General features: G+C 30.2%; 1 protein-coding gene across 1 annotated transcript in view; it reads right to left on the minus strand.

The window, feature by feature from the left end:
- Positions 1–1,694: 1,694 nt before the first annotated feature.
- The window catches only part of LOC129222371 (quinone oxidoreductase-like protein 1), a 28,597-nt gene continuing 17,515 nt past the window's right edge, over positions 1,695–12,776 (minus strand). The window contains exons 7-9 of the mRNA XM_054856866.1: positions 9,252–9,357; positions 8,853–8,898; positions 1,695–5,113 (exon numbers count right to left, since the gene is read on the minus strand). Of these exons, the coding sequence (XP_054712841.1) occupies positions 5,014–5,113; positions 8,853–8,898; positions 9,252–9,357 (252 nt within the window). The 3' untranslated portion in view covers positions 1,695–5,013. The remainder of the gene's footprint in view (positions 5,114–8,852; positions 8,899–9,251; positions 9,358–12,776) is intronic.

The raw sequence follows: 12,776 nt of genomic DNA on the forward strand, positions 1-12,776 counted from the left end.
TTTCTTTTATAATTTTGTCACTTATTTTTCAATGACCAGCAAGAGTTTTGAACTCATACCTATGAGCCCCATGTCCGAAAAAAATTTCATGTTGCAAAACATTTTTGACAGAAGAAAAAAGGAAACACTGTATATTGTGCATTGGAGTCGCACAGCAGATCATCAGTAAAGAAACTTCCTGTGTTATTTATATTTATTCAAGTAACATTCACACATATTGTTAAGATTAAAAATGGAAGAAGCAAGCTTATAATATAGCATTGATATATATTCATATTTCTGGGGATGACCCGTCCAATTTTATTTACTGTATTAAGGAAGTGTTAAAAAATTCAGCGGGGCCATTCCACCGTCTAGTGCAGGACAAAAATACTTGAATTTTATTAACATTTCGTGATAGCTCTTAATATTTTAATGAATCAGGGGTAAGCAATTTTTTTTAATCTTTACATTTGATACAAAGAGATACTCCTGACACAATTATATTTTTATTATACAATTTTGTTATTTAAAATAAAATTTATTTACATGCGTCAGGTGCGGGACATACAAAGTCAACCTCTGGTAACTTGCTTATGAATAAGCTAATGTTTTTGCTCTATTAATAAAGTAATGACGAAACAAATTGTAGATTTTGAAAGCTATGGTTCCAATGTAAAGGAAACATATCTCATTAGTTAGAAATTATTATTTAAACCATTGAAAAAAAATATGTATATGCCCATTCCATTGAAAGGTCATTTTGTCCCGCACGTGACGGTTCCTATATTTCATAAAAAAAGAAATAATCTTTGAAGAAAGTTTTTGCTTAAACTATACAACTAGGTTAAAAAGGCGATTTTTGACCAAAGCTCCCTTTTTCTCAAAATGGTTTTATTGAATAGCCCTATTTTTTAAGATTATAAAACTTTCTGGGTTTTAATCTACCCGAATTAGTACTCACATTATAAGCATCAGAATACTAAGTATCTGCAGTATAACAAGTGTTAAGTCTAATCTTTACTTAAAATTTTTAAAGAATGCAATTTTCGCTTGATACTGGCTACGGAAAATATGATTTTTGTAAATTCTATTCAGTATTGAAGCATGAAACTTGGCATATCTGTCTTGTAAGTACTTGTGAGAGTAATAGACTGCAGATTATGTAAATGATAAAATATTTTTTTAATTATAGACTTTTTACCCCAAAAGGGTGATTAATTTTCAAGAAATTTCTGGATAAAGTCACATAGTTTGTCATAAATCTTAAAATTCTTGAAATATTTCTTAATCTGCAGTCTGTTTCAATTGTAGCACTTATACATATGAAATAACGTAAGCAAATTGTATGTAGTTAGTTAATTTTTTGTAATACAATGTTTCTCCTAGCTGGTAATTTGTAGTTGTTTTTACCAAGAAATTACCTATTAAAAAAAATTAATGATATTATGGTTCATTTTTAAGCAAAATACATGTTTTAAGTAGCTTCTTATTCTAAAAAAACACTTATTTCATAGTGAGTATTTTTAAAAAACTGCTCCAAACCTAGTCGGATAGAAGTCACACATGCGTTTGTGATTTCTTAAGCAACAAAATTTTGTTCATAATTCTTTTAAATTATTTTTTATGAAATGTATGAAGTGTCACGTGCGGGACAAAATTATCTTTTTCCGTGGAATGGCCCAGGGGTTTATTTTGTTTAAAAATCAACAAGAACTGTTTAAAAATCAACAAGAAAAACAAAACTTTTTTTTTTTTTTTGCTGCAGTGTTGGTTATCTCATATGAAAGAGAATTTTATTCATATGAAAAGCTCATAAAATTTACAAGAATTTCCTTAGTGAAATTAATGATTTATTAATTAATTTTACATAACAAATGACAAATTAAAAAATATACTCTAGCAGTTGCTCTTAAATAAAGAAACAGATGCATTTTTTTTTTTTTTTCAACTCTTCCTTCAATGTCTCTTGTTATAAAATGGAACAGTTTGAATGCATTAAAATTACATTCCATAAAACAAAGAAGAAAAAAAGCATTCAAGATATAGATTCTGCATTTGGCTTTTTGACTAGCAATTGCTACTATCTTGAAGTGGTTTGCGATTCATAAAAATTGCAAGTAACAAAGCCAACAAAATGCTTGGATTTATCAATAGATCTATTTCAAACAAATCTAAGAAGGTTCTTCTGCCTTCATGTAGGAGTTTAGTAAGACCTCATTTGGATTATGCTGTTCAGTTTTGGTCGCCTTATCTGAAGAAAGATATTTCTGTATTGGAAAGGGTTCAAAGAAGGGTGAAAATGAATTATGTTAATGAATTAAATTTTTGCACCGAAAGCAGGACGAAAGGTCATTGTTTTAAGCTATTTGAATCTCAGGCTAACTTGGAAATCAGGAGAAACTACTACTTTAGTAGGGTTGTGGGCACTTGGAACAGCTTACCAGAAGAGGCGGTAATGAGCAAGGGGGTGGATAGCTTTAAGAGGGCCATTGATCTTCATTTAGGACTAATTGATTGACTAGGACCAGTCTAGCGGGACCCACAGCCTGTTGCTGGTCGTCACATTTGTATTTGTATTATTTGTATTTCAAAGGTTTTAATTCAGAGTAATGGAATTATTGCAAAATGATAAAAGGAACTACATTGACTAAAAAATGAAAATTAATATAATGAACAACAAATGAGCAATGTAAATGAGCAATGTATCAAAACTAAATCTTTTTTTTTTCAAAAATCCCTTAAATATGACATGAATACATATTAGTTTGCACAGTGATTTTCAACTGTGATTTGAGTAAAAAATATGATAAATTCATTTAAAAAACAACCACACTCATGATTGAACTTTTAACACAAGTTCCATAAAATTACATACCTGTTAATCTCATAAAGAGGAGAAAAAAATATTTTGTGAAAAATTAACATACTGACATAAACAAATCATTAAACATGAACCATTATAGATGTATATATTTTTTTTTGTTATTAAATGCATAAAATTGTCTGTATTTGATTTGAAAATAAAACTACATTTTATAAGACTTTTTTTTCTTTTTTTTTTTAATTTTGAAACTATTCCAGTTTTAAGGGTGCTGTGCAATTTTTGCAGACAAAAGTTTTGGCGACTTGGTGCAAAATCTGGTTTGGACGTACATTACTGCATTTTCAGCACTGTAAGAAACTTCTAAAGAATTACGCAGTGTGGAAAAAAGAAAAGTTCTACTCAATTGAGCAAACATCAATGTGCCTTAAAAAGAGAGGAGGGAGAAATAAGAATTATTAATAAATATTATTTCAATATTTATTAAGTTTAAAACTATTGTCTCCAGAGAATAAGAACTATGCAACCAATAGTGTCCAAATACCATGCTATTTATCTTTCTTCTTACACACTTAAAACTTTAGTTTAAAAATAATAATTTTTCAATCACTCGATTATTTAAAAAAATTTATCCTGATTAAACAGCAAAAAAGAAATATTTTTTTATAAATAAATGACACAAAAAAAAATCCACAGGACAAGTAGTATTACGAGTTAGTTTTACTAGTTTATCTGTATAACTAGTAGGGTTACTAGTTATAGGGTTACTAGAACAACAACCTAAGCTTAAAGCAAACTAGTAAAAAATAAATTTGTGTACCTAACTATTTTCAGTAAAATATGAGTTTTGGATGATTTATAATGTTTTTCCAGAAAGCGGTCTCGCTTTAGTTCATTTAACCAAATAGGAACGAAAAATAAGCAGATATTCTTATCTGATGGCATGAATAATAAGCACTGAAAAACAGAAGATTTTTTTGTTTTGTCAACATGAAAGATGTTGAATAGCAAATAATGGGAGGAAACTGATGTTTCAATTTCAATATTATTTTTTTAAATTTCATTTTTCAATTCTGTGTTTGAAAGATTTATCAAACAAAATTACAATCAAAATTTTTGTAGGAATGTGTAAAACTAATTTTCACTAGAAATAAGTATTTTAACAACAAGATACGATGTGTCATAAAATAGAAAACAAAGTTACAAAAATGTTCATCTCTTTTTTTTTCTTTTGAAAAGATTTATTTTGACGTAAAACTGGTATGAAAAAACAAGTTTCCAAAAGCATCACTAAACACACTTTCAATTTGTATTACATAAGTGAATGTTATTTATTTTATTTCGGAATATATTACTTGAGTACCTAAAACTTTGTAACTTGTGTGCAATATTTACGGTTAGTCTATTCATGGTTTAAATATTACATGCATGCTTATGAGCATACATAATCAACTCTATGAAACTGTTCTAAAAAATTAGACAAGCAAAACCATAATTATTCTTATGTGGCTAACTAAAACTGTACGAGAAAAATTCCAGAAAGGACACCAGCAAGAAGACTAGTTTGCTAACTACTTCAAACTGGAGGCTAAAGTATACTTGAAAATAAATGTTTTGGCAGAACTTTCGAAATATAATTTTTAAATTTTGAAGCAGGAAAAGAAAAATTTTTGAAAACACTACATTAATAATTGAATTTTATCATTATTGAAATTTGATGTAGCATGTATAAAAACCTTGTTATATAATAAACAGTATAAGTTTTAATGTAATAGGCGATTTACCACTTGCAATTAGTTATTTCACAGATGGCGCCACTGAATTTAAGGTTTTAACTGATTTCTCGCCACTTGATTCCTGCCATCTATAAAAATAGCTAACTAGAACTACAGATGACCTAATATTAATCACCCAATTTAATATGGAATGTAAACCTTCTTAAAAATGTGTAATATGTCTCAGAAGAATATACTGACAAATTTATGTTCAGATGTAAACAAGAAATTGAATTAGTACAAATGGAGAAATAAAAAAAAAAAAGAAATGGACGTAATGAAAGACTTTTACATTTAGTGGCAAACAATGAAACAATTGTTCTAAACTAGATGACACCTATTTTTTATATTGATGTTGCATATGACCCAGCTACTTGAAATGAAAAATCAATACTAGAATAAATAAAATATCTATATAAATGATTAATAACTCCCTCAATCCATCTTCATTACAATCTTTCCAACTCGAACACTTGGCAATTTTTTCATTGTTTCTGGCACAGAGTCGAATGACACGGTATGGTAAACATTTGGCCTGAAAAAAAGCAACAAAGAATTAACTAAGAGTTAACACATATTAAGATATTACACTCCATAAAAAATCATAATTTCACAATACCAATGATATTTGTTTTTTACATCAGGATTTCTTTTCCCAGGAATTTTTTTTAATATTGGCTTTTCTCGAGAACTTCCATCAGGGGTAGAAGTGATCGACTTGTCACATATAGGACATTTCCCCACAAAAAATATAGGACAAATATAGGACACATTATATGAATAGTTTCGCTAAGAAAAAAGAAATAATACATACATTTTATTTTATTCTTATCAATGATTTTGTTTAAAAATAAAAAAAAAACCTCAAACAAAATTATAACTTACACCTGAAATGAGTTTCCTGTAGTTGAAAGAATAATTTTTGAAAAAAGTGTACTTTGTAGACAAAAAAAAAAAAGAACAAAGTGAAATTTATTGATAATTAACACAGCAACTCACAATTTTTGCAGGATAGAAGTGTCACAAACATAGCTTATATAAATAAATAAAAACCGTCTTTGTGTTGAGAACTAACAGGAAATAACCAATGCTTTGTAGCACAAATATACAGATATTTTGTTCTATAAAATTCCACAAAAAAAAAAGATTGCAAAAAGGCTACTAGAACATTCCGATCAGAAAATGCACTGAAAACAAAAACCGAAAAAAAAAAAAAACACGCTGGAAAACAAAACAAACTGCTGTTGCCAGACCACTACAGTGACGTCATATTGCTGTAGCCAATGAGAGATGATGCCTGTTGCAGGATTTAGTGAGTTGCGTTTTTTAATTTGAAATTCGTTTGCACACGTACTTTCGACGAAAAATCCGAAGTCGGATAGTTTATTTACTGTTGTTTTAAAGAAATAAATTGGATAAAAAAACAGGAATATAGGAAATATAGGACATTTTCCAAAAATATAGGACGATTTTCATAATTTTTTTGGAAATATAGGATATATAGGACCACTTCGACCCTTGTTCCATTGTTCCTGTAGAAAACTATCCCAATTAAAGTACATATCATCGGATTATTGCATAGGTAAAAAAAATCCAACTTTCATATTAATATAGTGTTTGACATCTATGTGACCACAGACGAAAGACATGTGGGCATTGTAGAAAGTTTTTTAGTGTTTTCCGAAACGAAACAAAAGTGCTTGGAATAAATAAATTTTATAAAAATTAATGAGCTCCCTAACGCTACAACAATGCATGATAAGGCATAATTAATCATACCATTTCTATTATAATTTGGCATTAAAAGAATCCCAAAACACATTTTTGCAGGCAGATTTTCATTTTGATAAAACCATATTAATATAGAACCCAGTATTCACTTGCCGTTTCACCAAATTTAGTAAAAAAAAATGGCATAATTCATTGATGCTTCATGCACTGAACAGCTGAGTCAAACTATTAATTGCTTAAAAACAATAATCATTATGTTCAGTCAAGACTTTTTAAAAAATCTCACATTACTGCAACTCTTCCACTGCAGCAATCAATGCATGAAGTCATATTGTGCTATTCCACAAATGCAAAAGGTTTTTTAACTTACATTAGAATGTTCCAACGGAATCATTCATTGCAATATAACTTCCAAAATTAAGCTGCCCAGCAAGTTAATGTTTAAATAATTAACATAAAACTCAGGGGACTAAAATACTTTTTCATGATAAAAGAATTCTGTGTCAAAATATTTGTATGAAATCAAATAGCATACATCAAGAACCATTACATTATTTTGTGTCAACCAAATAAATGGGTGGCAGGAAAAACGTTGTAAGTTGAAAACAACAAATTTTCCCTACAGCCAAAAAACGAATGTGCTAAGTGCAATATACTAAACAGGCAACTGTGATCAACATACAACGTTTTTCCATTCAATTACCTACTCACTTCCTATTGCAGGGAAGCTCCAAGGCAATTTTGCAACATACAACATTCTTCCATCAATTATGAACACTTTTATGCAAGGTCAATGCCAAATAGCGCATTTTCTGACCATGTAAGTGAACTAAAAACACAGGCGATTCATTCTCTAGACTGGGTTCATCATTTTTCCAGAGAAAAAAAACTAGTTGAAACCCTACATACGTTTTTCCTCAAACCCATTTAATTATTCATGTTAAGCATTTTCGTGCTAAATGTATTTCACTGCTTTTGCAAGACTATTAATTTGAAAAGTAATATTTAACAATTTTATGTTTCTTAAGGTAAACTAGTTTCATTGAGAAGAGTTTCTCGATGGTGAAAGGGTCAAGGAATGGATGAGAACCATACACAAATGATACAGTATGAAATTACTTTTTTTTACAAATAATTTTCAAAGTGGAGAGCATCCCGTTATCTAAAGAAAAGAATAATACTTTTTTTACAAATAATTTTTAAAGCGGAAAGCATCCCGTTACCTAAAGAAAAGAATAATCTCAAACAAGGTAGAAGTAAACTGTGATCTAAATAGGGTATGGCTGTTAACGTTGGGAAATGTCAAGTGCTACATTTAGGGCATGGAAATAAGTGTACAAGTTAATATTTGCAAGGTTCAGTCATTAGTCAGGCAGAAAAAGTTACTGATCTAGGCGTCTTAATAAGTCAGGATTTAAAGTTCAGCCAACAGTGCAGCATAGCTAGTAACAAAGCCAATAAGATGCTTGGGTTTATCAATAGACCTATTTCAAATAAATCTAAAGAAGTTCTTCTGCCCTTATGTAGAAGTTTGGTAAGACCCCATTTGGAGTATGCTGTTCAGTTTTGGTCTCCTTATCTTAAGAAAGATATTAATGTATTGGAAAGGGCTCAAAGGCGGGCTACAAGGCTAATAAGTGGACTTTCCCACTTAGACTATGATTCCAGGCTTAGAAGGTTAAAAATGTACAGTCTTGAGCAAAGAAGAGACCGAGGGGACATGATTCAGTTGTTTAAATTTATTAAAATGAAAGATGTTACGGGGCTGAAGTTAAGTACTGAAAACAGGACAAGGGGTCATTGTTTGAAGCTATTTAAATCTCAGGCTAACATGGATATTAGGAAAAATTATTATTATAGCAGGGTAGTGGAACCTTGGAACAGCTTACCGGAAGAGGTGGTAATGAGCAAGGGAGTAGACAGTTTTAAGAGGGCCATTGATCTTCACTGGGGATTGTAAATTGACTAGGACTAGTCTAGCTGGGTTTAGAGCCTGTTGCTGGTAGTCACTTTTGTATTTGTAAATCAAAAACAACTGACTGCTGTTAGTACATTCCAGTTTTTCAACCCATAAATGTACTTCTTAAAAGTTATCTGTAACTTATGAATAGTATTTATTATTTTGTGTCCAAACATTTAATATTTTATAAATTTTCTGAATCTCTTTTTAAATGATATGTAACTTGAAAAAGTTATTCCAGTATTTTTAAACATGACAAAAAATCAACATTTTGTACATTTGCGTTAAGCGACCTCTTATTATGTCTGGTTTTGCTTCCACATAAAAGGTAGTTATCACGAATGTCAACTTTTTTTTTAAATTAACGTTTGAAAGTGTTATAAGAAATTTCTTTTTCTTTTTTTTTTAATGTGCAAGACAAAATCATATTGGTAGTCATTTACCCTTCACCCATATTTATAAATACATTATATTTTCAAAAAATTCATTTAAAGATCAAGTCACAAATGCTAGAAACAATCTGTAACTGGGTTTCCTATACAATTTATGACAAAATAATATTTTCACTGAAACAATTACCAACCTTATGACACCATCAGCAACTTTTTCCATGATGTCCATTAGAATGTCTAGAGAAGTTAAGGAAATTAAAACATTTGCAACAATAAGCAATTAAAAAAAACAATCAAGTTATTTTCTTTTCGTATACATAGAGTACTGCTATGTAATCAGTAGTAAATAAGATTTGAATCAAGCATTTGGCCCTGCATCATTATAAACTGATTTCTTTAATGTTTTTAAAATCAAACACAATAAATAAATAAAAATAAAAAAAAACTGATTTAAATAAAAGCACTAGAGTTAAATTTCAAAAAATTCAATTTTTTACACAAAAAAGATATTTTAACTGTAATAAATAAATAAAAATAAACTATTTATGAATGAAGAAATATGCTTTTGAAATGAAAATCAAAAAGGATACGAAGATATTGTCCTTGCTGTGTAGAAGATAGGGTCCAAGCATGCTCAAACAAAAACCCAAGACTTGCACATTTCAGGAAGAGTAATCTTGAATTTGGTGGATCCAGCTGCAGAATAAATGATTTTGAATACAGGAGTCACAAATAAAAGATATATTGGGTTAATAAAGTTTTGCACTTACAAAGAAACTTAATTTAAAATAAAAATAAAAAAAATACTTCGAATCTATACATATTATTTTTCTTATGTTGACTTTTATTTCACCAAATTTATGGAAATTTTAATTTTTTTGGTTCGAAATGTTAACTAAAATATATAATTCACATTTAAATTCCATTTCTGACCTGGTACAAAGTTAGGTAGCAGGTAGACGTTGAATATTAAAGTTTTTATCATTACTACAAGCTGCATCGCAAGGCTTTGCACGGTGTACCTCGAAAATAATAGTTATGTCTAGTTACGCGTGTTCAACAATCAGGCTTGAACAAAAAAAATCAGTAAAATTTTGCGGCAGACTGCGGAAAATAACCAAAAAGTAAATATTTTAAATCCCCTGATGGCAGAAAAAGCCTCAAAAGAAAAACCAAAATTTAATTTGTTTATATTCGAGAAAAAAACGGTAACAGATCTTCATTTAACGATTTTCTTCACGCTACAAATTTTAATAAAAGCATTGTTATGGAAAGTTGAGCTGAAGCACTGAATAATAATTTGAATGGAGGAAAACCTTCGAAAAATAAGGGTTTTATGTCGAAATCTAAGTGTCATATAATTAATAGTTTTTAATTGATATCTGTGCTAATTATTATGGCAGGATTATGTTAAATAGCCAAACATAAAGATGGAAGATTACGAATCCATTGATACCTGGTTTGATGGTCAGTTCACTGTTGTTCAGGAAAAGTAACTTGGACATACATAGGTACATACGCCCAGTTTTTAGTTATATAAGATTCTTTTGTTTAGATAACTATACAGTACTTGAGACATTTTTTGGCAGTTTAAGGCCATTAGATACAATAACAACTGGATGTTGAATGAAGCTTCAGCCGAGCAGAAGCTACAGACTATAATAATTAAGGAAGTGTTTATTCATTTTATAATTATACAAAATATTATCCTTTAAGGTACACACAATTTAACGCAGAGGCGTAGCTAGACCGGACTTTCGGGGGGGGGGGGGGTCTTTTATATATAAAAGTGTGTGTGTGTAAATTTTTTTAGTATTGAAAAAAATAAGAGAGAGGTGAATCTTACATACTTTGGAATGGGGTGCCCCAATTCCGATACTTGTGTCAAACAAAACAAAAGCAAAGAATTTTTTTAATGTTATGGAAAATTCAATTTTTTTTTTCTTTTCCCTCCATTTAATTCAAAGTGAAATTTTCTAGCAACGTCTTGTCAAAACCAGTCTATCCAAATCAGGGGGAAATCAAATATCTGATGAGCGTGTTCTGTTCATTTCAGTGTGACTGCTTAATTTAGAGGCTAACACATCTACAAAAGCTGGCATCCCTGAAAGCTAATAGATACTTTCATTTCTGCCTGTAAACTGGATGTTTGGCTTTCAATCTCATCGGTGGTCAGACTATAAAGACTGTTTTTACTAACTTGGTTTGATCTAAAAGTATGAAATAAAATAAAAAAGATTTCTTGAATTATAACCCGCAAAAAATGAAATTGCTTTTCATATCGTTATATTTGTATGTTGCTTTTTATGTATTTACATTTATGCTAATTTTAAAGCAGTTAATAAAATCTGAATAAAAAAAGTTAGGGAAGAAATATAGGTGGTAGAAAGTTATTCGCTCAAATGCATACCATCTGTTCTCCTCACAAGTCTTTATTTTTTATTTTATTAGCTGCTTTAGAATTTACATAAATATCTATTTGAGAGAGCAACAGCAATTTTCGGGTATTATAAACAGAAGTCTTTTTTATTTTCTACTTTTTAATCCGAACCAAGCTAACAGAAATAATCTAGATTCATTTCGTTTTTAAACATTTTATTCATGTAATGCTATGCAGTTTTTCTTTTGAATTAAAATAAAATTACTTTCAGAAGTGTCCGATGGGACTAATGCTGCTTTGCAGACTGTACTTCGTTTTCTTCAGACCACGTTAACTTTCTCTTTTTAGAGCAATCCTTTTCGTCATTTTAATTTTTTTCTTTGGGTTGAAAAAAGCTTGTTATCGGTCTTGCTCGCTTCATTATGCAACAACTTTCACTTAGAATGTACTATTTTAAACAGGCTGTACATTTCCAAAAGAATACGCAGTAAATACTGGCTGAAAAATCAATGTGTTATGGAAAAACAATGGATACTCCAGTTAGCAAAGGTCGTTTTGACTATGACCTGTGACACACACGAGACCATAGATCAACAAAAACCTCTATCCTCTCGAATTCCGATTATGCTATCATTTTCGGATTCGAAGCCCAATGATCTTTAAAGCAGCAAACAAAAACATTTTCTTCAACTCAGAAACAGAGGAATTGTCTTCAAGAACTGAGGAGGCAGTGGAAAAAAGGGACAAATGCGTTCCACGAATAGGCTTTCCAGGAACCAAAGGACAGTTTTTTCGCGCACTTTCTTGGAAGAAGAGCAAAAGGGTGAAATTCACAGATTTGACATGTTAAGATGAACATTTCAAGTTCATGGTTAAAAGTCATTCAAGTTAAAAGCCATTTCGCTCTGTTATCTGGATTAGTACTGTTCTTTGGTTGCTCTCTTTCTTAAAATTGTAATTCCTTAGAAGACCAAAATAATAGGAGTGAAAAGAAAGTATAAGTTTTTTTCAAGTGATGAAAAAAGGAAAATCGTAGAATACTGGCCAAGTTAGATCTGCAACAACTGCTAACCTCAAGAGGATAGATAATGAATCCAAAAAAAAAATCAGGGACCAAAAAGCAATAAAAGACGTTTTTTTGAAAAAGATATGCTTAAAGTTACTTTTACCGTCAAAATGATTCCTTAAACTTGCAATAAAGCACTTAATAATGTAAGAATAGAATAAATACCTAACAAAACTAATAAAGAGGAATTTTAATCAAGAGCCCATATTCTCTTTAGTATTAATTTCAAATTTTCACCATCATATTTCAAATTTCTATAAAAAGTTTCTTAAAGCCCCCGTTTTTAAAACCTCTTTATCTCGATTTTTTCTTTATTGTGAAATTCAAAATATACTGATTCTACTGTATGCAATATTCCCACTGCGCGGCTCATAAAATTAAACATATTTAACAATTTGCAGAATCTATGACAAAGAAAGGCTGCATATACGTGGATTTAACAAATCAATCTCATTACTAAAGCAAAGTGTCGAATTTCACTCAATTATCAAAAAATTGTCGCAGCAGAGGGAGGCGGCTTTATGCTTGAGGGTCCCATATGGAGCAGATTTTCAATGGCATTGGGGGGGGGGGGGAGCGAAGGGAATTTTTGACCTTTATTACTGAGAAAAAAAAGTCGTTTTGATTTTTTTTCCTTCTTCTTCTTTTTTTCTTTCTTTTCCCTCTTCT

The sequence above is a fragment of the Uloborus diversus genome, chromosome 5 (assembly GCF_026930045.1).
Source record: "Uloborus diversus isolate 005 chromosome 5, Udiv.v.3.1, whole genome shotgun sequence".
Taxonomy (NCBI): domain Eukaryota; kingdom Metazoa; phylum Arthropoda; class Arachnida; order Araneae; family Uloboridae; genus Uloborus; species Uloborus diversus.